This window comes from Thunnus thynnus, chromosome 17 (genome assembly GCF_963924715.1).
Source record: "Thunnus thynnus chromosome 17, fThuThy2.1, whole genome shotgun sequence".
Classification (NCBI taxonomy): Eukaryota; Metazoa; Chordata; class Actinopteri; order Scombriformes; family Scombridae; genus Thunnus; species Thunnus thynnus.
The window spans coordinates 22,403,979-22,429,390 of NC_089533.1; the positions used below are offsets into that span (position 1 = coordinate 22,403,979).

At 40.7% G+C, this 25,412-nt stretch overlaps 3 protein-coding genes across 4 annotated transcripts; all 3 read left to right on the top strand.

Moving 5' to 3' along the window:
- Positions 1-903: 903 nt before the first annotated feature.
- nol12 (nucleolar protein 12) lies at positions 904-3,205 on the top strand. The gene is made up of 6 exons (XM_067570556.1): positions 904-1,068; positions 1,626-1,731; positions 1,819-1,867; positions 1,974-2,119; positions 2,315-2,412; positions 2,677-3,205. Exons 1-6 carry the CDS (start codon positions 959-961, stop codon positions 2,870-2,872), a joined length of 705 nt encoding a protein of 234 aa, XP_067426657.1. The 5' UTR covers positions 904-958; the 3' UTR covers positions 2,873-3,205.
- Positions 3,206-3,686: 481 nt separating this feature from the next.
- On the top strand, positions 3,687-11,186 carry LOC137168354 (serine/arginine repetitive matrix protein 5). The gene is made up of 8 exons (XM_067570898.1): positions 3,687-3,804; positions 4,536-4,846; positions 6,164-6,309; positions 6,910-7,094; positions 7,610-9,716; positions 10,143-10,260; positions 10,752-10,823; positions 11,163-11,186. The coding sequence occupies exons 1-8, from the start codon at positions 3,687-3,689 to the stop codon at positions 11,184-11,186; spliced, it is 3,081 nt and encodes a 1,026-aa protein (XP_067426999.1).
- Positions 11,187-12,182: 996 nt separating this feature from the next.
- On the top strand, positions 12,183-25,008 carry triobpb (TRIO and F-actin binding protein b). 2 transcript variants are annotated; one of them, XM_067616398.1, is made up of 13 exons: positions 12,183-12,673; positions 15,317-15,373; positions 15,768-15,836; positions 15,961-16,050; positions 16,324-16,433; positions 18,519-18,969; positions 19,977-20,226; positions 20,887-20,998; positions 22,229-22,388; positions 22,860-22,961; positions 23,583-23,669; positions 23,927-24,131; positions 24,263-25,008. In XM_067616398.1, exons 1-12 carry the CDS (start codon positions 12,668-12,670, stop codon positions 24,086-24,088), a joined length of 1,656 nt encoding a protein of 551 aa, XP_067472499.1. In that variant the 5' UTR covers positions 12,183-12,667; the 3' UTR covers positions 24,089-24,131; positions 24,263-25,008. The 2 variants fall into 2 exon arrangements, with proteins under 2 accessions (XP_067472499.1, XP_067472498.1); XM_067616397.1 differs by having other exon boundaries at positions 12,184-12,673; positions 23,927-25,008.
- Positions 25,009-25,412: the final 404 nt, after the last annotated feature.

Here is a 25,412-nt window from a genome sequence, read left to right on the forward strand (position 1 = left end):
TTTTCTATCAGTAGTAAAAGTATGATTGTGGATGTGAATTATGCTGGTTGTGAATGTGAATTATTGGATGTTCAAATATAAGCACTGAAACCAAAAAAAATGAATGAACACTACATTTAAAGTTTCATCTGAATGTGGGTGTCGGCTGGGTGTGAATGCAAGTGTAAATCTGCTCACGATGGCTGTGTGAAGTTTTTTTGATGTCTTCCTCTTTCACACACTCTCGATGTGGCCTGGTGATCAACACTGGACACCTCAGTCTAAAAGAGACAGCAGTTCACAGAGAGAGGTGACATGCCAGGATACATAACGAGTCTCTGCCACTTACTGGAGGGAGCTGGATGCAGAAAACAGCTGATCATTACAGAAGTGTCAAGAGAGTCAGGACAGTACAAGTACCAACCAGATTAGAAAATAATACATAAATAAAGTAGAAGAGTAAAGGAATGAAGACAGATCATATAATGATTGTCAGAGATACAGACCATGTTAACGCAGTTGAGGTGGTATCATAAACATTCTCATCGCCTAACAAGCAAACGAGTTTATATCAAATACAATATGGTATCAAGAGATAATGTAAGAGCAATAATAAAAAATATATACATTTAATTTGTACCGCGGTTTTCATTCATAGTGAAACTCAAAGTGCTACAGTATTAATATTAACGATTAAGATGACTTTAAAAAAAAAAAAAAAAAAAGTGTAGTATGTCCCTCGTGCAGTTTAAGTAAGTAGAAAGAACAGCACCTCTTAAAACAAACGGTGTACAGTGAGATGTGATGATAGTCATCGTACAGTCTGAATATTTAGTTGTCAGAAACAACAAAATACGCGGTTTTACGCGTTTGGGTTGAGCGGAACCTTTCAGGCATTTAATGTGCGTGTTTCTAGTCGGACACAAATGAAGTAACGTACTGGAGAAGCCGGAAGTAGTGGTAAACTCACGTGCACAACATGAAAAACAAGAAAAAGCACAATAATGTGTCCCAAAAGGGTAAATTCAAGCCAGGATCCAAGAAAAGAGAAAATAAATGCATCGTTATGTTTGACGACAAAGACAGACAGTAAGTTTAACTACTGATAATATTTGTTTTATATACTTCAGCTATTAGTTCGCATCAACTAGCCTATTTCAGTATCAGGTTAGCATTAGCTTTCTACCTAGTGTATTTTTTCATTGTTTTGGCAAAATATTGTATCCACAAGTGCAGACATTTTAAAATACAGAATAATTTCTCATTGTTTTTTTAAGACACCTGAACCAAAGGAAATTATTGCACTCTCGTTAGTAGGTTGCATATTGATCAATATTAAACTCTGAAGCATCGTATTCTTTTAATAGTCTTCATTTATTCAATTTGTGAATTGTATTACATAAATCTTAAAAGAAACCTTCACTGACCAAAGTGTCAGTTTGAATTGTAAGTGACAAGTTTCAATGTACAAAAACTAAAACCTAAACAACAAAGTGTTCCAAGCCTAGTTTATTTGTTTGTTATTTTTGTTGTAGCTGTTATTGTTTACTAAGTAGACCCCATATACTACATTAACCTGCAGACTTGACTAAAAAGGCAACACCTGTAAACAAACTCTGGTTTCTTTCCTTCTTTTTTCCTGTCAGGGATTATCTCACTGGTTTCCATAAGAGAAAAGTGGAAAGGAGGAAAGCAGCAGTGGCAGAAATTCGAAAGAAAATCAAGGATGAGCAGATCAGAGTCCGAGAAGAGGTAAGTGTAAAGGAAATGATCGGAGAGTTCAAATCTCTTTTGGTTTGACAAACTGGAACTGTGTGAGATTGGTTTATTTTCTTTCAGAGGCATAAGGAGTATATGAAGATGCTGAAGGAGAGGAAAGAAGCTCTCGGTGAGTCAAAGGCAAAAGTCTGTTGCTGGTTATTTTACTGATTTGTAATCCTTGAGAATCTGTGCTTACTGGGTTTTTCTTTTCCTTATTTGACCCCATCTCTCAGAGGAGGATGAAGATGATCTGGAAGATGTGATAACCGATACAAAAGAGTCTGTACAGTATGATCACCGAAACCACACCGTCACTGTGACGACCATTAGTGATCTTGACCTCACAGGGGCTCACCTGCTCAAACCTGCATCAAATCAGGTGAACAGTTTATTCATCTTAAGAGGCTACAAGTGCGTTCTCGATGAAGCAAAATTATGTCTGTGGTACAGCTTATAGATCTACATGGTCGCTCATTGATACTTTATTATTATTATTATCATATATTATTTAGCCGAAGGTAGAATAATACTGCTAATGGTGATAATAAAAATTAATTCCTTCTTTGCCTTCAAGGTCAATGGGGAGAGCAAAGATGAGGAAAATGGAGGAGAAGAGGAGGAGGAAACAAATGCAATGCCAAGAAAAGCCGGGAATCCAATCCTCAACAAAAAGTAAGATGTTCATCATGCAGGTCTCTTAATATGAACATCAATACAAGTGGCTTGTTTTTCTTCTCATAAAGTTACAGACATCACTTTGGGGTCTGGCAACTTGTGATAAACATTTGTCATTATTTTTGACATTTTATAGTCAAGTCACAGTCTGATATAGTGACTTAACAGCTGACTTCAGATGTTTCTTCAGTTTGTCTGCCTGTTATCCTCCAACCCGTCTCAGTCCAGCTGCATTGTTTTTCCCTCTCCTCCACTGTGCAGGATCCGCTCCCTGACTGCGTCACTTAACACTTACACCAGCCAGCGGAAGAGGAAAGGGAAGCAGGAAGGCCGAGGAGGACGGGGCCGTCCGACAGACAAGGGACCTGGTGTCACAGAGAGTAAAAAGAGAGCGGGGAGGACCAGCAAGAGGCAGAGACGCCGACAGACCGGGAAGAAGGTGCATCATCAGGACTGAAAGAGTGTGTGTAAAAATATAATGGAGGGTTCAAACTGGGAACACCGGCGAACAAATGGGACTTTGGAGTATTTATGCTCCTGTGTTTGAGCAGGATGTGTGTATGCCGAAAAGTTTGTAAAATGAACACAAGCTGATATGTCTGCTCCGTGTTGGACTGTCTATCACGACATGACTCAACATTTCCACAGTTCCTGCCTGTTGAAATCCTGTGCTAATATGTGTACATTTTTCAAAACAAAACTGTTTTTGTAGTGTTATTTCTTAAACGTATACAAATTGTGCTGTATTTACTTATTTTTTGATTAAATTAAAAATTCATCTTGCTAATAAGTGACTTTGTTACAGTTTGTCATACTGTCAGTGTGCTGACAGTGTGGAATTTGTCTCTCTGTACACTATTGTTTAATAGGAAACCTGACGCTGTTGTCAACATCCTCTCTAGAACATCAGGAAACCAACCCTTAGCTCTGTGTTTCCTCATAGCTCAGGATTACCTGTGTGTGACCTAAAGGAGAACCAACCACTGTTTCTCTGAGAGTGCCTCACCCACTGTTAACGTGAAGAACCTTATACTAGGGAGCCAATGGTTTTAATGTATGTTAAACCCCCCACCTCACCAGTGTTTATTTATTTACGTTAACCTGAGCCAGCGTGTGCCAGCTGTCACTAGCATGAGCGTTTCATTTCGCTTTCTAAAGCCCATGATATTTAATACAACCACTCAATAGAGGAACCGGCAGGCCACTGGCTCCATTTTGGCTCAAGGTCTGTGTTTGCTTCAGGGTCTCCACTGTGTTAACTGAGAGCCAACATGGCTGTCATAGATGCTTCAGTTTCACTCATTGTCAGAGCAGCCAATCGGATTGATTTGAGAGTTTGGCTGTTCGGGAGGTTAGAGAGCATGGGGAAGAGGCATGTGCCAGTTGGGGGTCTGGTGGGCAGTTTATCTTCAGACTCTTAATGACATATTCAAAGTGGAGCTGACAGCGGGAGCTTCTCTTGTCAGGTAATGCTCAGAATTTCTCTTATCATTTTCAGATTAAAGCCATCACAAATATTGTCTACTATTTTCACCGTACTACTTCTACCTGCCTTAATAGGTTTAATTACTTTCCTCAATCATCAGAGGCTTGTAAAGGCTGCTAAGTTACAATGCATGTGCCTTGTGGTTGGTAGTAATGCTTCTCTGTTAGGAGCTTTGACAATGCTGTGACTGAATTGTGTTTCACTGTCCTCTAGTGTGATTAGTTATCACCTGCCTTAACAGTTGCGCTTGATCTTGCAGATCTTGCATGAACCATGAAATAAAACATTCTCTTGAGCATTTATTCTGAGCTGATGTGCTTACACCTGTCTCCAGTAATGCAGTGACAGTCAATGCAATAATGAATAGTTGTTTTTTATTAATTGTAAGAAAACTAAGTGTTTCTTTTTCTTATTTCATCTCACACTTGGTTGTGGAAGATGTGCTGCGAGTTTTTGAAAATATTTAATTACTGAGATCATGTCTGCATCAGCACATAACGCTGCTACACTTCTATAGGGACAAATTTCTGATGGACAACAGTCTTCCTAATATAAAAGTGTTGTCTGTGATATTACTTTTTGTTTTATATTTCATTTTGATAATGCTCTTTGCTGCCCTGCTGTGGTCTCTCAGTTTTCTCTGTGGGATGCGATGAGCGGGCAGGTAACCCCTTCGGAGCCACCATGCCCCTCTCCGGCGATGAGCCCATCTGCCCAAAGTTCCAGCCCAACATCTTCGACCCCTCCCGCTGCCATGACTGCCTGCGCCAGAGGCATCTCCACACTGGCGCAGGGGAGAGCACCGACGTAACGCCACAGCAGAAACCCACAACAGAGACTGGAACTGGGGCTACAACTGGGATTGGAACTGGGACTGGGCTGGGCAAAGGAGTGTTGTTAACACCAATCCCATCCCAGGCAGAGGAAAGAGATACCAGCAGCAAGGTAAGAAAGAGGAGAAGCCGAAGAGGAAGACTGAGGGAAGATGAAGAGGGCAGCTAGGTAACCGGGTAGAGATAGGAAGAAGAGAAGTGTGAGGCTGATGAGAAACCAAGAGTAGAATATGTGCTGAGTGATGGGATTAGTCAGACCTGAAGACAGACAGGAATGTGAAGCATTAGAGGTCACAGGTAAAGTCAGCGAGACGCTGAGGTTAGATTCTAACTAGTCAAGCTATAATCAAAAGGAAGACATGAGGTACTATGCTTCATCTGTCTCATAAATCAGAAATTATGCACCAAATTTCATAATTCAATTTAGAATTTAAAAGAATCCAAGCATTTTCCTCAAAAGAACTTTTCACTTGACACAAAAGACAGTGTTTCTGTCGGTGAGTGAAGAAATCACAAAGCTCCTCCTAATTTAATTCAGTCAACATGTAAACACAGTAAGTGAGGTCATGTATGAGTCTTTGTTGCTTGTGAGTAAATTAAGAAAAGGTCAGAGACAGAGAATGAGAGGTAACGCCGAGGAGCAGGGTGGTAGCAGTGGCTCCTATTATAAATTAACGAAGCTGGATCACTTACTGCCCTCTTGGGAAACACTTGTAATATGAGACGGAGTGGCAACGTACAGAAAGGATGTGTCTATACAGTGTTAAAACTATGACAACTCTACTTGATTCTATTTATGTTTCCATGACATGACTGCAGTTGTCTTGTGACGGTAAGATGTTTCAGAATATAGTAGATATTGAATTGTATCACTGTAGTTCCAGTGTAATAACGTACCTACAGTTTCCTGGAGGTTGTAGAGATCAGCGCCAATTACTGACATTTACTGACAGTTAAGTCACATTTCAAGATCTTTTTAAGACTATTTAAGGAAGAGGGTCTATGGCAAGAATAAAGTGCTGAAATATTAATGAGGAAAGCCACGAGTCAGGTCGAGTTGCAGAGGTGTAACCCTAATCGAACAGCAGACTGAACACGAGTGTGTAGCAGTGGGGACAGACACTATTCAGCTAACCCTCTCTTTAAAGAGATGGAGCCATACAGACAGATCTAGGAGTGTCATGTATGTGCATTCCTACTCAGATTTAAAGCCACTGTTTATTTTCAGTGAACCTACACGCCTGTTAGGGTAAAAGCTATTATCAGTCAGACATGTCACATTGACATTTTTGTGAGCATTGCTTCTGTTTGGAGATACAATCATTGTCAAGAGCGACGTCAGTGCCTCTTCCTCTTTGAGCTGTACCACCATCACTTGGATTGCTGCGACGTTGTGATTGGCCTGTATCTTACCTTGTCATCCTATCAGGAGGATTCTGATGGTTTGTCTGTGGTGAGCAGCTACTGTGGTGTCAATGGAGGCTATCTGGGTTATGAGGAGAGCTCTTTGTGCATCCTGAGCCCAGATTGTGAGCTTTATATCTGTGACGGCGACGACGACGACAGCACTGACAGGTAGGGGTACTGGATGGTGATCATTTTTTTAGGAGCACTTAAAAGGGGCATCATGAACTTAAAAGTATAATTTTAGTTTTTACATCACCGGCAAATAATCTAGTCTCTCATGGCTATATTATAGATGAGCATAGCAAGTCGTGGAAATAATATCAAATGAATTCTACATTACTAGGTTACACTGGAGTATACTGGATGTATTGATGGAGCACTGACAGGGATATTTGTTTGACTTTATCTTATTCTCTGATATAAAATGTCTTACATTTACTGACCTAAACTGGTTTACTTAATTTTGTATTTCAGCTGGAAGTCTGTGTCTTGGAGGTATTGAGGTATTGATTCAGGGGGAGAGCATGTAAGGTGTTGGATCACATCTCCTTGCTTAGGAAGAAAACCTTTTGAAATGTCAGTTCTGATTTTTGAGTTCTGCTCACGACGTTCTTTGACCCAAGGCTTCCATGCTGCTCCTGTTTCTCTATGAAATCTTCCTTTTTTGCCTCTTACATTGCTCCCCCCTCCCTTGCTCTCCACACTCTCAATCTCTCACCTTTCCATCTCTACTCTCATCATTCTTCTCCCATCTCCTCTTCCACGAAGCTGTCGGGACCAGAGTGACTATCAAGAGTTCAGTGGCTCCGTCAGTGCAGAGGACGAATACCTGCCAATCCGTCGTCATTCAACCAAACTCAGCATGACCCGGCTTGACCCTCCGCCCCACCGCCCCAACCCTCGGGCCTGGATGGACGAAGCTAGGAGCAGAGACAGCTTCAGTAGGCACTCAGGTACCTTGTTTATTGTTATTTTTGTTAATTGTTTCTTCAGTTCCTTGGCAGATATGAAAAGGCATTGGGAGAGATGCGCAAACTGGTTTTAAAACTGTGCAAATATGTTGCATTTTATATGGGTGTCAAATTAAAATGTAGTAAAGTGGTTTTACACCGTAACTAGTGAAAACCAAAGTATGGAGATGGAGCAAAGTAACAGCATCACCTGATCCTTTTATTTGAACATATGCAGTTCTAAGTATTAGTCATATGCACCACTAGACTGAGCCTTCGGTAAACCTATGACTTACTGCACTTGACCAATCCATATCTAGTTACAGCCAAAGGTGTTCTTTACTTGGCAATACGATTTCATGTCACTAGCTGAGGTGTCCCAGAGCAATTATCAGTAATACAATATAGCTCAGTTTGTGTCAGGAAACCTTTGGTACTTGTTCAGTAGTTGAACTTTTATGTTTGCATCTCCTTCTTTCTATTTCTGTCACACTGCTGGACTCTTTTTTTTCTTCCAGGATTAAAAGAAGACAGAGAGAAGCGTGAAAGTGGCTACTTCTCCCTGGGGAGGGCAGCAGGTGCCCGTTCACTCCGTGATAACAGCCCGTCTGCCCCTTTCCGCCATTTTGAGAGAGGACATCCCATCTTCAGCAACACAAACATCGAGCCCAAAGATATAATCCCCTTCAGAAACCCTAATCTTGGTGTGGCCTCTGAAAGACAGATACCGGTGGTAAATGAGGACCTGGCTGTGGAAATCCCTCCTCCTGACCCTTATGAAATTGCGGTTGAGGTTGAAGCACAAGTTGGTCCTCGCTCTCCGAGCCCTACTCCTTTTAAGATAGCTGAGTCGCTGGCCTCAACTGGACGAAAAGGTTTCAGCAGTTCATACAGTCGGGGAAATTCTTCTTCTCACACTTCTTCCTACCAACAATCAGGACGTTTTGATTCCTTGAGGCAAACCTCAGCTCTTCAATCTCGCTCTTCTTCTCCCTCACGTGGAAACTTACCATTCAGACGCAGTGAGTCCACTACTTCCCTCAGCAGGCATAACTTTGATGGTGGAGGATGGTCTCAAGGGATGGAGCCAGGACCAAGAAGCTCCTTGCTAGGCACACATGGACGACGTGTCGAATCAGGAACTCTGCCAAGGAACTTCAAATCATTTGCTGGTTCAGTCAAATCCCAATCCAGCACGGTTTCCGATTTTAGGAGTGCCTTGCGAAAAACAGAAGTAAGTGCGTCTATAAGTGGTCGGGGTCATGACAGCAGAAGCTCATCTCCCTCAAGGAGGGACTATAACCCTGCAGGCCAAATGTCTCTCCGCAAAAGTGAAATCACCAGCAGTTTATCACATGGGCATGGACGCAACAGTCGTACTTCCTCTCCATCTAGGAGAACTTCTGACAGTCTGCATGACAGTCACAGTTCCTCACCGCCAAGGAGAAATTACAGTTCGTCTAGCCAATCCCTCCTTCGTAAATCTGAATCAATTATATCTCTGAATGGACGAAGTCACCATGGACGCTGTGGCTCCCCCATAAGAGAAGGCTATGATATTGAAAGCCAGGCTCTGCTGCGTAACCCAACAGCTAGAAATGGACTAAATGATCAAGAACATGAAAACCCCACCATGTCTCCAACCAGAAGAAGTTATGACACACCAAGTCAATCCATACTCCGTAAGACTGAATCAAGCACTGCAGGTAGCAGTCGAGGTCGAGACAGCCGTTGTTCCTCTCCTGGAAGGAGGGGCTATGAATCCCCTAGTCAGTATCAACTTAGAAAAGCAGACACCAGTGGTTCGTTAAATGGCCGAAGTCGTGAGAGTCGTAATTCCTCCCCTACAAGGAGAAGCTATGAAGCTCCTACGCAGTCTCTGCTGCGCAAGTCTGAGGTAAGCAACTCTGTCAGGAGTCGAGACAGCCACAATTTATTGCCTTCAAGGAAAAGCTATAATGCTCCTGATCAACGCTTACGGAAAACAGAAGTTGGTAGCTCCCTAAACAGCAAGAATAACAACAGCCGCAACTCTTCCCCCTCTAGAAAAAGCAGTGACCCGCCAGGCTACTCAGTCTTCAGAAATGCCACTAATGGAGACTCCAGCCGTTCCTTTCAGAGAAAAAACACTCACAATGACTCAAAATCTGACTCCAATCACTCACCACGCTCCTGGCGGGAATCGACTTATTCCCTCCGCAGCTCCTCGTTGTCTCGTGCCACTTCACCCTCTAGACAGACCACAAATGGCAGCAGAACAGCTTTCGTCACCTTGGAAACACCCAGGAGCCCCGACAGCATCAGATCTGGGATTGGTAGACGTGGCCTTGAAGATCGCTGCACCTCCCCAAATGACAAGAGGCCCCCCCACCGCATACGGAGCCCTTCTCCTTCACCTTCACCCCAAATTCAAATGCGGAGGCACACCTCCTCCCAGAGCTCCATGGAGTCCTCAGAGTCAGGCCAACTGTCAGTGGGGTCCACAGGACGGAACAGGGAGGAGTACGCCATGATGGCCGATCTGCCGAAGGTCAAAAGGGTCTATCAGAGAGATGGACCGGGCCACATGGAACGGCCTCAGAATCACCAGCCCTCTCGGAGGCAGGAACTCTTTAAACCAGCCAGGTTAGACTCTATATTACACAAAGAATGGAAGGACTGGTGTGGGCAAACCCTAACCCTAACCCATTTAATAAAAGATATAGCATGTTTATTTAACTGAGCATTTTGTTGTGACATTTTCATGGTATTTCATACTGTATGTCACAAACTCTGGGAGATACATTTTTAAGCCATCCTGTAGCTGGATTTGCTTCTTCACCATCAGATTGGATTAAGTGCCCCAGTAGCCCAAATGGTTACTGCACATGCCACATAATTGCAACGTCCCTGGTTTGATTCCAGCCAGGGACTTTTGTTGCAGGTCATACCCATCTCTTATTTCCCCTGCCTTTTCACTGCTCACTATCAAATAAAGGCATAAATACAACAACAAAAAAGAAAAAGATTGGATAAATTTGACACACTGATGACCTGTTTGTGCAATTTCAGCCACTCCTTGAGCAAACATCCCTCCAGAGAGTGGGAAGATACAGGGGACACTGAGAGAGAATGGCACTACAGTGGCAGTGGCTATCTATCTCGAGCTCACTCCTCTACCTCATTGCAGGTAGGCTGGTAGCAGTGAAGGAAAGTTTCATCAAAGGATAAAAAAAGTTTTTACTTAGCTTATTGATTTAGCTGTCTAAATCCATGTTTTATTAGAGTAACATTGAAAAAACTAAACATTACTGGGATAATATTACATTTAGCACAAGTGGTACACTGATCAATAAGAACCTTATTGGATTTTTGAATTGAAAGCATAGAGAGACTGGATTGTGAGTGGCAACAGTATAGAAGGAGCAGGGAATTGGGAAAATCACATATGCTATGTGCACTGCATTAAGCACCTTTTCCTCCTGTACAATATAATCTGTAGCATTGAAATTGCAGCTTGTGCTATGGGGGTTTTCACCTGCATAATGTGTTAGTGCTTAACCATATCTTTCACTTACCATACACCAGATTTGAAGTCTGTAGATGTGAATCTCTGGGGGTTTCTATGTTTGCTCAGTCGGGCATTGATGATTTTCATAACTACATGCTGTTCCTTTCCAGAGATCTGGCAGTCCCACAGCAGATGAGGGCAGTTCTTGGAAAGGTAATCATCACAGATCTGAGCAAATGCAGGTATGTGATAATGCCAGTCTGTTTATAGTGTATGTGTGTACTCTTACGATATGTCTGTGTGTGTGTGTGTATGTGTGTGTGTATCTCCCACTGTGCCATATGGAGGGTGAAGTAAAACATCATAAAACTGCAGCAAACACGGTTCAGTACAGGTTTATTGCTGTTTGGTCTATATCAACAAACAGTCTCTTTTGTTACATATTTACTAGACATGCTGGCAGTTTGCCCAGTGTTCACACAGATCCTGTCTATAATTGCAAAGCATTTATATATGTGGTACCTGAACCTGCCAGCATATCTAATTGTATATCTGCACTTTTTAAATTCTTTCACTTTTAGCATCTGTCTGCTGTGCGTCTATAGACTTCACTTACACCCTACAGGCATTTCATAAGACTGACTGAGCTTTGTCAATTGTGGTCTGCTGGGGCATGTGTTGAAATTCCTGAACTGAAACCAATAGCTACCAAGAGAGGATTTTGTAGGGGGGAGTGCCACTTTGTTTGAAAGCCCAAAAGATTTTCAGCGAGGAAAATATAGCTTGTAAATTTGTTCTGTGTGTTTGGAAAGGTGGGGATGGCTAAACATTTACATATCAAGGACCTGCAAGCTTTTAGAGAGGTTTAGTAGCAGGGAGAGGGAGGGAGTGATACCTCAGGCTGAACATTTCAGTATGTTTTCTTGTTGTGATCACTGTTGTGTTTGCAGTTAATAAGGACTTTATTTTTCCTCATGTTGGTGATGGGGGCCCCACTGGATTCTTTTTTCCCCCAACCTTTATTGAGAAAACATTCAAATATACAAACTGTACAGACATGTGCTCAACATAATGGTATACAAAAAAACAAGAATATGAATTTAAATAAACAAATAAATAACAATAATAAAACTGAATTGGGATAAATAAACTTCATTAACATAAAATTATTATTTAAAAAAAACCATGTTATTCTTCTTTAAAGAGTTCACTCTACAATTTGAGAGTTTTATTACTTTTTTTTATCAGTCAGTTAAATCATTAATCGATTGATACTTTTTTTTGTGATTTTAAGTTTGAGAGTCTTAATATGTTCTTTAAATTCACATAAAAATCCAGTGAAATTGGGGGTAGCTTTTGTAATTTTGCATTCATGTATGTGGAATGTACCATATAGTATCAATAAATTTACAATGAATTCTATATATATTATACATATATTATATTTATCAAGTTCAAAATGTGTAATGACATTTTTACACTCAAGTTTAATAGTATGATTAGTTTCACATAATATATAATCTTTCATTCGAGTCCAAAAAGTAACTGAATGTATACAGTGGCAAAATAAATGCGTTAAAGATACTGGTCGGTCATTGCTGGGGGGCCCCACTGGATTCCCCTGGAGGCCCCTGGAGGCCCCCGGACGTCACCGTGCGGTTAGGTAGGGTACGCTTGTTTTCTCAACCGTTCCTCGCGGATCCGCCCAGCAGGAAGTGGCTGACAGGGCAGAGAGAGAGAGAGCAAGCGAGCAAAAGGCACAGCAGCCGAAGTCACAAGTGTTAACATTAGCTACTTGTCAGAAAGTTGTGAAATTACCAGCTCGAAACACCAGCGGTGTATCCGTGTCGTGCACTTTCTTCCTGAGCCGGGAAAGAGGATCTACTCTGGACTGTGGCGGCTCGCTTGATGAAGTTAACCTGCATATGAATGGCGGGGTTTTATCCAATTTCACCTAACACCAGTGTCCTGCGAGAAACTAAGGTTTTTGCCCGAGGCGTTTAGCTAAGCTGAGCACTAAGTCTGAGAGCGAGAAGGGGTTTGGTACTTTTCTTTTGTCTTCATTTCACCCTCTCGGGATATTATCATGACGGTAAGTTGTAGCCTAAAGACAGTTTTTGTTTAGTTTTGTTTCACTTCTTCCTGAAATGAATATTTCTGAACTCTGGCCCACAAGCTTAACCACTCACTTATTTCAGTTTGGTTTATTTATTTATTTAAACATTTCTAACTAAGGGTTAATGTAGACTAGTTTTTAATGGATCTTCCTGGTCAGTTTGAGTCGAGGGGTGTGTGTGTGTGTGTGTGTGTGTGTTCACTTTACCGCTAGCTGAAAAACCGACATATTTGTGATGTGTTGTCTCTATGCCCATGTACCCAGCTATAATTTGTACATTTCTGTTCCTGTGACAAGTCCACAAAGAAAAAAGACTCTGGTTGCCAGATGTGGTGTACTTTCATCTGTTTACTCTGTGTTATTTACAGTAGTGGCTTGTACTGTATGTGTCAGTTTTTACAGCCAGCTGTGACACTGGGTCCATGTTTGCACAGACAGACACTGCCAAGAAAACTTTGCAAATGTTTTCATAGAATAACCCAGAGGCAAATGGCTCTTTAAACCCTCTTTTTGTTTCACTGAAACACACAAACTGTCATCACAGCTAGCGTATACATGTAGACATAGCTGCTGCTCACATTATGCACAGAGTTAATCTATTTAACTTAACAGAAACTAGTGAAGAGGAGAACCATACATGCTGTAAATAGGCCTAAAGCTCACCAGACAATACTCCTCTATGATGGGAGACAGGAGCCAGGAAGAGTGGAGGTTGTCCCAAACTGTCGCCAGTGGCTGACACCTCTTCCTTCTGTCTTTGACCTTTCAAGCAAGGTCACTGATCTGAGGGCACATGACAAGGAGATGCACTGTGGTATTAGGGTTATTCATAATGTCCCCCTCCTCCTTGGCCACTCCCTGACCCTGCTTATGGGCATGCATTGACTAGATAGGACTGATTTATGGTGATGTTTGACAGATCATAACTTGCTCCAGCAGTTCACCTTCATAGGCGCAGTTTGGGCGAGGAAGGAAAGCGGACAGAAATAACAGACCACAGTGATTAATCTTCTTAGGCTCTTTTATGTTATAAAATGCAGCTGTCAGCCTCTAAAACAAGTTTCCTATTGTTTTCTTAGCTGACACTTGATGATCCAGCCATTAGTTGTGATTAGGATTTGTGTGTGTATAAACAACAATAAATCAAAAATCTTTTATATCCATGCCATATAGTTTCAAAAACGATTAAAGGAAATTTTATCGGCACACAGGGTTTATTACATTTAGTCATCAGACTGTATAATTGGTGAGATTAGAGAAGAACAATCAGTAGCATAGATGAACTGGCATATACAGAGAAAAAGTGGGTGTTACTGTGGCTTTCAAGAATACAGCTGAAGCCAGGAAGGGAGTATAACTGCAGAAAAGGGCTGGTTAAAGATCGCAGAACAGACAGAGAGTACATACAGAGAGAAAGAACAGAACAAAAAAATGTAGAAAGGTAATGAAATGAACATAAAGGAGTTGCAACAGAGAGGGAAAAAAAAGTGATGGTTATGAGAAGCGAGTGGGAGACTAGATGACGAATGCAGAAAGGGGTTTAAAAGTGAGGAATGTACATGCCAGTGAAAGAGAGATAAACTAAGTGAGGAATGTATGTACGGTGGAAAAAGTTGCCTAATCTTCAATCTGGGATCACCTCCTCTCAGGGTACCTAGTGCATGTTTTCCTCTTTCTGTCATCGTGTCAAAAGCAAAAGAAAAAAAATAGGCCGGTTTCTGGAAATGGCTTTGGGCAGCTAAAGCATGTTTTAATGTATCGTCTACTACAACACTGCTGGAGCAACAGATGTGCAAAACATGAACCAGAACAGTTATGAGCAGACACTCCAGTTCCCACTGCAAATTTCATCAGTTTCTATATCTTTCCTCCCATCACTAAGGATGAGCTGCTCCAAATCCTAATCTCTCTGTCTGTTGGGTGTTGTCTTATTCTTTTTGTTGTCGTTCTTCACAGTCATTCGTTTCCTGTTTCTTTTTCACACCTCATATGTGTCTGTCTGCGCAACCCTTGCCCCTTTTTTTCATTTATCTGGTATGCTGCAGTGCACCCTGTTACATAAACATTAATAACAAAGGACTTTGTTGAATATTATCATTGAATATCCTTAAATATTAAGTGATAAAATTGGACTAAAACATCAGATAGTTTAGTGACCTAAACATATGCATGTGTTCCAAAACATAGTTTCAGATATTTTGTCTTGTGATTACAACAGAACACTACCAACTTTACCAGTTTCCGCATGAATTTTTAAGTTTCTCCATTGTAGAAACTGGTTCAAGGCCTTTGTGGTAAAATAGGTCAGCAGCATTGTTGTACAATGATAAAATAAACCTGTGGTGATGTGTGGTTTCTTGAGGAGAGATATCATTATGTTTAGTATTGCCCCACCCTTATAGTGTGCTTTGTTTCTGTTGTTTTTTGGTTTGTAATATCTTTCTCTGTTTTTCTTCTCCTCTGTTAAATCCTTTGAGACTTGTATGTGATAAAGGGCTGAACAACAACAACAAAAAAAGACACAGAGTTCCTTCCCTCAACTTCTGTATTTGTAACAGTTGTGTCAAGCATTCAGATGAAGGTCAGTGAACGTGACTCTGTATACTCTCTGCCTCGCAGCCCGACCTCCTCAACTTCAAGAAGGGATGGATGTCGAAACTGGACGAATTCGGAGAGGTAAAGTACAGTAAAGCAAGTCACATCCTCCTCTCCCTCCTTCTTCACTACCCCCTCTTCCCTCCTTCCCCCCCATTCCTAATGAGAAAGGTTGTGTGTAAGGCGATAGCGGCAGATTATCCTTGTTATCACAGTAATAATGTGGTGGCTTAAGGCACAACAGGTGTCTCCTCTCTTTGAATGATATGCTCGAATGAATGCGCCTCTCACTTCACACATCACCCATCACTGTGGGTCTGCGGTTTAACATGGGGCCTCAAGTGTCAATAATTCTCTATTTGGTCATAGAGTCCTAGATATTATCATTGTAATGTTGTGACATTTTTCACAAATTGACTTCAGAGTTGTTGATCTCTGTTTAGTCTTGGATTAACCGACATCTGTGTTTCTTTAGTGGAAGAAACACTGGTTTGTTTTGACTGATGCTGGGCTGAAGTACTACAGAGACTCGAGTGCAGAGGAGGTATTTTTTTAATTAGACATCTGAGCATTTCAAGCATAAACAGACATATTGTATCATTTATGACAATAGAAAAGGGGAAGAGAAATACACAGAGTTTGAAAGTGTTGTTCTCTTTTCTGTACAGAAAGATGACTTGGACGGTGAGATCGACCTCAAATCCTGCGTGAAGGTGTCTGAGTTTGATGTGGGGAAGAACTATGGGTTTCAAATACAGGTGAGTATCAAACTCTGTCATAAACTGTGTATGTAACTGATGTTCTTGTGTATATTCATCCCTTCCCTCCTTATCAGCATCGACCACACCCGCTCTCAATTTTCTTGTTCCTCCGTTATCATGACTCACATCTCTTTCTCTCTTTGTCAGTTTCTCCTCCACTTCTCTCTCTATATATACTTCTTCTTTCTATTTTTCTTTATCATCTTCATCTCATCCCAATTCTGTTACATCTTTGTGTCTCCTTAACCTGCTTTCTCTTTTGTTCTCCAGACACGGGAGGCTCTGTTCACACTGTCTGCCATGACAGCTGGGATCAGGCGGAACTGGATAGAGGTTTTAAAGAAGTGTGTCCGGCCCAGCAGCTCACCAGACCTCACACAGTAAGTGTCATCAGAAATGTTAAATATAAGATCTTTAATGAATATTAGCAAATAGTAAATCAGAGGTTAAAAAAAAGCATTTGTCACCTAAAATGTCTAGATTACAAGTTGAATATGTTTTACACAGGCTAATATATGAAATTTGTCATTTTTGAGAAAGTTGATTCGCAGGTCAGTCAGTCTTGACTTCTTATGATCACAGTTAAAGTAAGCAGTAGTGCTGGTTTATTGACAAGAACTGAACAAATTACATTTTTACAACTGATAATTGCAAATTAAATTCATGTAAAAACACCTTAATGAAGTCAAGTATTTACTTGTTTTTTTCCGTTTCTGTCAGTTGGCTCCTCTGACTGTTGTTTTATCACTCACTTTATCAGGATTGCCTGATTGCAACTTTCAATATTGATTATCTGCAGATACTGAGTTTGATCTTGATATCTACATTTTCCTACATTGTGATTCTAATCTAAAGTAGGCAAAGTAAAATTTAGCGTGTAGTAGCCCAGCTTCACAGCTTACCTTAATGGTTTTCATTAGTGTTGTGTATAGTGTACTGCAGTGTTTTGTGTAATCATGGAAATAGAGGAGTGCCAGTTAGTGTGAAACCGGTTGTGACAAGAAGGTTGTCCCACATGAACAAAATACTGAAGTTCAAATGCAGTTTTTAACCAAAAAATGATTTAGAGTCATGGTGCACCTATAAAACGTTGCTCAAACATTGTTCAAAAAGAGTTTTTTTTATACTCAACTGAGCAATTACTTTATAAAATACATAGCAATAAGTTTATAGTAGGACGCTGCTATGAGGCCCTTTACAAGTCCAGTAAAGTAAACGATGCAAACATGGGCTCAAGACCTTGGTTTAGGTATATGGGAGTATATTAATATCATAGACATATGTAATAGAGCAAAGGAACTACAGTTCAGGTTGCTGCATCGCCTTCAGATATCGCCTCAACTCAGATATAAGATGGACCCAAAGAGGTGGACTCTGTGTATTGAGTGTATTAAGGAGGTCGGTAGTGGACTTATGGACTTGTGTACATATTCAGGATTTCTGAGTGAAAGTAGTTTCAAAGCTAAATTTGGTTTTCGATTAAAGAATTGGATTTGGATCCAGTATGCCTTCTGTTAGGAATGCCACACCTACAAATCAAGGGAACTTACAGAAAAAAATTGCTGAATGCAGGTAAAAGCATATTACTAAAATGGATTTCAAATAAGCCACAACAGTCTTAGAATGGCCTAAGTCAATATTCAACCTTTTACCCATGAATATCTCCATTCCTTGATTACGTTGGACATAGATTATCCAATATATTCTGGAAGGTACTTCCTAGACCTAGAAATGATAGCTGAATGCTGAAGGGAGGCTTTGTTGTCTGTATTTTTATTTATGATATCCCACCATGCTTGTGAACTAAGGCTGTACTGTGCTACATGTACAGTTTTGGAGGGACTGTGTTACAGGAGGGATGTTTTCAGAGTGATCTGGTGCTGTAAAATCTGTGCATATATGAATAAGATGTAATGATTGCATAATTAATAATAAAGATATGTTTAAAAAAATGTAATAATTCAAGAGTTGATTGATTCAAAAATAAACTAATGAATCGATATAGCAATAACTGTAACTTGCAACTTCTTGCCCCGAAGAGCAACACCTAGGGAGGTCACGTGCTTTAGTCCACATGTTTTGAGGTGCTTGCTGCGTATTGTTTTAAGATTGGTTGCCTCAGCATTCTCGATTTGCACATTTCAGGTCTTGCTGCAGTTTGGCCTTGGTTAAATGCAGTCAGATAAGAGGCTGTTAGTCACGTTCACCAGGCAACTTTGCCCCTGAAGAGTATCAGTCGCTGTATATTTTGCCTGTAGAAGAGTTTCATTGATTACTTTTTTCATAATGACTCACCAGCAGCTGTGCTGTGAGGCTTTGTATGCTGTTGATTTACTTATTTTATCATCCTTGATGAATTTGTGATTGATCCATTAATCACCTCTTTATTTGATTAGAGTCGGATGTTTCTTTTCTTTCTTTCTCTTTGATTGCACTGAACTTTTTTTGTCTCAAATTTTCTCTAGATTGCCTGACAGCAGCAGTGACAAAGAAAACTCCCACACTCGCTTTCTACTGTCTTCACGTCGCCCATCATCTCGTCATGCTGATGTTCAGTCAGAAGCACCGACCTCCGCCCCTCCCTCTCATCGTACGTTTGACTATGTTGAGCTGTCCCCCGTTCCTGCCTCTTCCAGCCCTCTGCCAGCCAGTCAGAGAGAAGCAGGAGAGGGGCAGGGGAGGGAGCAAAGCCAGTGGCAGGAGGAGAGGACCAGAGACACCACAAGCAGCCAGTGGGAGGCTGTGCTGTCCAGGAAGGGCACTGGCGTAGGAATGAACCAAAGGCCACGCATGGAGGATGAAATAGAGAAAAAGTGGGCTGAGTTTGAACGCATGCCGTTAAAGGAGATGAGTTCCTTACCAGCAGTGGGGATACGGTCTTCCAGCCAGTCAGCCAATGAGGCGCTGCAGAGGGAGGTAGTGCATGGAGATGATTTTCCAATTTGCAAATTAAATAAAATGCAAATTAACCCTTCATCTGCCCGGATGAAGTAAACATTTCTTGTTTCTGCCTTTTAACACTTGAGTCACTGTTCTTCTGACTTGCCTCTGCTTTTCAGCAGTGTTTTCCATCTAAAATATGCAAATAAAAAATAAAAAATGGATCAGTAGCCTGGGAAGAATACAGATAACGATATGGGAAATACTGTTGAAACTCCTACCTGAATCTCTGTGTGCAGTGATCTGCTTGTTTTGGTTTGCACCTATGTTTGCTGTCTCTGACAATAAGGCTGTCTAGATATGATACACAAGCTGAGCTGCACCAAAGGGCCAGACAGTTTATATGATATATATAAAGACAACTGCTAAATTCATGTTAAAGAGAAGCCTTTGTGCCTTTTTTTTACTAATTAATATTATTACAGTGTAAGGAAACTCAGATGCTTTCTTGATGTGTAAGCTTCATCTATAGGTAGAATCTATTTACACAGGCTTTGAAAGGTCAGAAGTAAGTGGGGTTAAAGTTCAAATAATTTGAACTTTGAACCTACCAACAGCTGTAAAACTCAAACAGTGCACAAGGTCCAAGGTGGTAGTGCAGTGGGTGTTAGCATCACCCAGCTATCCATAACAGAACGATGGCTGATGCTGGTGCGTAGTGGTTCTGTCTGTGATCATGTGTAGATCTTGTGTTGACAGTGGGACACTGCAACCGATTCATTGATTTGACTGAAGTATTCATTAAGTTTATTCTATTTACAAGTCAGTGAGTTTGAATGAATTATTCCTACTGGTGATAAAGCATAGAGTCGTACCTCACTGATAGCTACCCAAAAAAACGTATATTTCTATCACTGCTCGTCTTTCACTGCCAACACCAGCTTTTGTACCATCTCATGTAAACATGCTCATCACATATAAATGTTAAATTGGTCGACTTCTGTCTCTCAGTGGGCTTTACCTCCATCTTCGTCTTTTCTCAGGTGGCGTCACTGAGGCAACAGCTGGAGCAACTACAACAGGTGGGAAGAGGAGGAGTGGGAGGGAGAGGAGGAGGGGGGTTGCGGGGCGGCTGTGGCCCTGAGGCCCCCTGCGGCCGCAGCCTGGCAGCCATGGAACGTGCTCATCGACAAGCGCTTGAGGAGCTGCAGAAGCAGCACGACCGTCAGATCAAGGAGCTGGAGAAGGAGAAGAACAGGCTGTTGCTGGAGGAGACCCAGGACACAGCACGAGGTCAGCAGACCAGACAGGGAAGAAGGTCTCAAGACCAAAATGATTGTGTAATTACTCAACTGAGAAGATAATTTTACTAATAAAATATGAGAAGGTGTTAAGAGTGCTAAATATAACTTTTACTGCGCTATTAAATGGGTAGTCATTGAGAGGGTAACATGATAAGGATAATTTGTCAGATCCGGGTTGGGGGCAAAGGTCAAATAGAGTTCACTGTGAACTAAAGGTTTTATTGTAGTATTAGAGTATTATCGGTACGGATTCTTATGATTGTCCTCTGGTTATTTTTCTTGTTAAACTGCACTGAGCAAAGCATTACCAGCAGGACCTTTATACTCTTCTCTAGTGTCATCATTCCACATGTTAAGGTGTTGAATGCATGTGAATCATATAATTTGGCATTTAATCTTAGAATATACATAATACACACTTATTTTAAATTGACCATCATATCTTAGCATTCTATATAAATCCTGTCTTTTTTTAATGTAGGTTAACACATTTCTGGTGTTCACATTGAACTGTTTTCTTCAGAGCTGTTCTCAGTTGATCTTGATTTCTTTTACCACCCTGAGCTTCTCCGATCAGGCAAAAATCTTTTATGTGCCGTTATCAGTTACCAGAAGATCATGTCGAAGTTGTGTCATGCTTGTTTTTCAGTAATGGAGGCTTTGAAGAAGAAACACAAAGAGGAACTGGAGAGAGAGGTTGAGAAAGTCAAGAGGCTAAGCAGCGGAGTACTAGACTCACATTCTTTGCGAGCCCAACAACAGTAAGTAACTTCAAATCATTTTTTGCTGTATCACAGAGAACGTACACCTTCCACCCAGATACTTGTGGGCACATGAAACTGAGCAGCAACACAATCAACCAGTGTATGTATGTCTGTTAGCATGACACAGAGTCCTTAACATCACTATCAGTTTAGAAGAAACAACCATGTGTTTTGACTTGTTTGAGTGATAATCTAAAGCTACATAGTTGCATGCATGCTAAATTACAAAAATACATGCTGGAATTCTTCCACTTTGTACAAGAACTCCTGTCCTCCCAGCCTATTGTTGTTAGCACTTACACAATATATTTACTTGGAAATAAATGATTGGTTGTAGCATAGCTCAGTCTCAGTCAGTGCAGGCCAATATTTGTAATTTATGTGAATAGCTCTCTTGTGCTTTTAAGTAGGAGCTAGTTGGCCACAAGCAGATTTTCTGTGAAATAAAGGCTGGAATTTGCAGACTTCAGGCAAACCAGGGTTCCTTGTCTAAGCAAGGCCATTACCACAGTGGCCACTGGGTCCTGTCAGGCACTTAAGGAATGTAGAAGAATTTGGTCATGGATTAGTTTTCCTTTGTAAGCTTCACAAGGCCTTTGACACAACGCTGTCTCAGTGGCTGCGACTGGAACCTGCATTTTAGGGCTTATCTGTGTTGCCTACTCTGCGATTTTCGCTCTTTGCATTCTATTCCTTATTTTTGTGGTTATTGGTCATGAGCAGTGAAACGGTTTAAAACCACAGTAGGAAATACTTGCCTCATGAAAATGGAAAAACACCCATATACTTTTTTATAGCTTGTTGCCATTATTAAATACGATACATACTTAAATATAATATGTATTATGTAATATTACACTTTAAATGCTTTAGAAGTATTCAGTAAGTGCAGAGCAGAATAAAGAAGCTAGCATGTTAGCTTTGGTTGTTTGTACATGATGTACAAACAAGAGCTGGTCTCACCAGAGCACTGCTGTGACATAAAGTACTTCTCTAATTCTGAGCTTGATTATTTTGTATGTTAAATACATGTTGAATTTTATAGTTGTTTCCTGTCAATATGTCATTTTTGCTGCTCTTGTAGTAAAATGAAAGCAGATGATGTGACACACAGTCTGTCATCAAGCAGATGTGAAGCTGCAGCATTGCAGTTGTTATGTCTTCAGTTTAGTTCACTGAGGAGCCAACATGAACACAGTTTTATGTGTTTTCATTACATTTCCGCAGGGCAGAAAGTCAAGCCTTACAGAGAGAGCTGGCCGGACTGTCTGAGCGCTACTCTCAGAAGTGTCTGGAACTGAACCGAGCTGAGCAGAACAACGCTGAGAGAGAGAGGGAGATCAGCCGCAAGGAGAGAGATATGGAGCAGCTGAGGAAAGAGAACCAGGTGAGTTATCAGCAGATTAGAAATATGTACACATAAGAACAGGAAAAGTGATACAGTAGTCTTTTATCTTTAAAGTCTTAAATAAGTCTAAATGGAAGATATTTCTCCTCTATATTGCGATGGCAGGTGTAATTCTTTATATTGTATGATATTTTTACTGACTGTAATTGTAAATGTTTTAATTTAGATCATTTTTAAAAAGCCTGGTTCCAGATTTAGTCTGAACCATTATTCTGTCCATCCCTTGAACACTGCGTATAATCAGGGACAGGTGAGAGGTCTCACACAGTATTTGTTATTTTGCACTATGCAAGCACAGTAAAGGTTGCTGACATGCTGCTGTTTTGTGGTGATGCAGTAAAAAAGGAAGTGTGGAGTCCCCATGTAAGACTATTAAACCATTGTCTGCAAATGTATGCCAACCAGTGTTCAAAATTCAAAATGCTAGAGATAAAATATTTTCTTTTGCAGGACTTAAAGGCCCGTTTGACAGAAGAGATCAGCCGTATACAATCTACCATCACAGATCAGGGCTCAGAGGACAACAAAGTCAGGACGCCTTGTGAACTAGAGGTAAAGGTTCTTATACTGTAAACTGTACTCAGACTCTGACTGTAGTCAACATTTATAATTGTGGACAAATACGTAAGGAGTTACCTGAAAATGCAACCAGCTCTCTCTGACTGCCTCCAATTAACCAAGAAACAAATACGATGTGCTAATTTGAATTCTCATCTTGCCCAAAATTGGATAAAAGGAAATCAGATTGACGTTAGCCTGTGATTGTACAGAGGTACCTGTGTGTAGTTCATCTGATGCTGTGTACATTTAAATTAAATTGGTGTTATGTTATGGTTTTGTTATGTAAAACATAACATGATGTGCTTATCATTTTATTTACACTCATTCTGGTTACTAAACTGGTGTTGTTGTTTTCAGAATACAAAGAGATTGTCATGATAAACAGTAATTGGCCAAAAGCCCAAGTTACTTTATTTACTGTGTGAATTACAGAGAACACCCACCGTTCCTATCATAAATCAGCCAGAACACAATTACTGTGTTTTTGGTGGACTCAAATGATAATTATAAGGATTTAGGGCCATAAAAAGATGTTGTATATGTCTGTTTTTGTTTTCTTTCTTTTTGGCAGCAAATGATAACCACACTATCACACTATTGTTTTTCTCCCAGGTCCTTCTCAGGGTGAAAGAAAACGAGATAGAGTACTTACACAAGGAGATCAGCTGTCTAAGGAACGAACTGCAGTTTCTTAACACGGTACTGTGTGTGTGTGTGTGTGTGTGTGTGTGTGTGTGTGTGTGTGTGTGTGTGTGTGTGTGTGTGTGTGTGTGAGAGAGAGAGAGTGAGTGAGTGAGTGAGTGGTGGAAAGAAACTAAGTACATTTACTCAAGTACTGTACTTAAGTAAAGTTCTCACATGGTTTCATATCAATAAATGTTCAAATGATCCAGTATTTCACCAAAAATCAAAGATTAGAGAAAAAGTCCAAAAACTGAAAACAGATTTGATTGCAGGAGAAACGGCTGGCCTGTGAGCGATATACAGAAGTGCATGAGGAGCTGAGTGGGATGAAGGGCCGGAGTGAGCGAGAGATCCAGAGTCTAAAGGAGCACTTGAGGCTGGCCATGGCTGCTCTGCAGGAGGGGCAAAAGCTGGGTAACAGCCTGGACCACTGAGAACCTGCTGCTGGTACTGATGCTCTAGCAGACACAGAGACAGGTGTGAACTGATGTAAAACAGGCGGAGAAATGGCATGAAAAGTCATCAAGTCAACAACTGTCCCTATGGAGATTTTTGAAATTTATATTTCAGTTCATTTTTTTTCGTTTTCTGTGTTTTTTGTTTTGCAGGCGTGTCTGCACCATGGTGACTGAATCAAAAACAGATACAGAAAAGCCGAAGAGATGATTGTTGGACTTGTATAGTTCTGGCTGTGTGGGGACCATGATAGTGCCTTAGTTTCAATCATTCTGCCAATGAGCAGGATAGAGTAGCTATTAGCTGGTTTCATTACACTGGGCCACACATGATATATAAAACTGCACTTTTCATTTTTTTATTGTGGCTTTTGCTTTTGTGAATGCAAACATGTATGAGTGCGCATCTGGTCTGAAAACTGGAATATTTGTTGATGACATTTTTTATCAGGTATTGTAGATAGAGTTCATACTGTATCAGCTTTTTTATTGGATAAACTTCTCATTGCGTCTGTGTCTACTGCCTGAGACACCAGGAATCAACACAGTTACAGAAGAGTTAGTGTCATCTCAGTTTGGTATGTTGTACAGCTTTTGAGTCATGTTTACTCCCTGAAAGGGGCACACGGTTCTTTTGAAATGGGAGCTTATCATTTGCTGTAATTTTTTTTTTTTTTACCTGTGCTTATATGATGTTTTCTTTGTGAATATGAAATATATAAAATATAAATATTGGGATTAATACAGGACAAAACAGCAAAGGTTTCTAATTCCAGGCATGCTGATTTGGAAGTTGAAGTGATTATGTATAAGCAAATTCAGGCTCAACTTTCTTTGGTGATGCTTGTAGAAGCTGTTGAATGAATGTTGTCCCGCATCACAGATTTTTTTTTTAAAACCATGACTGAGAAGCAGGAACTGTCTAAAAATCAGGCTTCCAGTCTCCCCTGATCATTACTGGCCTATATGTGCCGTCACCACAATGAATGACAGGTGTTGCGTTGATGAGCCAATTTTTTATTGACCGTATGTATTGTGATACATTGACTTATCTACCTACCTTTTGAAAAAATATATATTTAATGTTCTGTAGATCCTGTATCATCTTTGTAAATTATACACTTTTTGCAATCAATAAAATAAGGTTAATAGAAACACCTGTGTACTAAAGTCAATGATGCTGTATAGCTCCTGCTGATTAGAAGTACATACATGCTTATATCTGTTAATCTTCATTTTATTCTAATAGAATATTGCCACACATACAGTACAAACCTATTCAAAGATTATGCATTGCTGTATG

What these genes read in the sequence shown, in the direction of transcription:
- nol12 (XM_067570556.1), top strand. Translation starts at nt 959, where the DNA reads ATGAAAAACAAGAAAAAGCACAATAATGTGTCCCAAAAGGGTAAATTC. An exon ending in TTTGACGACAAAGACAGACA is followed by an intron (nt 1,069 to 1,625) that starts GTAAGTTTAACT and finishes TTTTCCTGTCAG; the next exon opens with GGATTATCTCACTGGTTTCC. An exon ending in AATCCAATCCTCAACAAAAA is followed by an intron (nt 2,413 to 2,676) that starts GTAAGATGTTCA and finishes TCCACTGTGCAG; the next exon opens with GATCCGCTCCCTGACTGCGT.
- LOC137168354 (XM_067570898.1), top strand. Translation starts at nt 3,687, where the DNA reads ATGGCTGTCATAGATGCTTCAGTTTCACTCATTGTCAGAGCAGCCAAT. An exon ending in AAAGAGATACCAGCAGCAAG is followed by an intron (nt 4,847 to 6,163) that starts GTAAGAAAGAGG and finishes TCATCCTATCAG; the next exon opens with GAGGATTCTGATGGTTTGTC. An exon ending in GAACTCTTTAAACCAGCCAG is followed by an intron (nt 9,717 to 10,142) that starts GTTAGACTCTAT and finishes GTGCAATTTCAG; the next exon opens with CCACTCCTTGAGCAAACATC.
- triobpb (XM_067616398.1), top strand. An exon ending in ACTATGGGTTTCAAATACAG is followed by an intron (nt 16,051 to 16,323) that starts GTGAGTATCAAA and finishes TTTGTTCTCCAG; the next exon opens with ACACGGGAGGCTCTGTTCAC. An exon ending in AGCTGAGGAAAGAGAACCAG is followed by an intron (nt 22,389 to 22,859) that starts GTGAGTTATCAG and finishes TTTCTTTTGCAG; the next exon opens with GACTTAAAGGCCCGTTTGAC.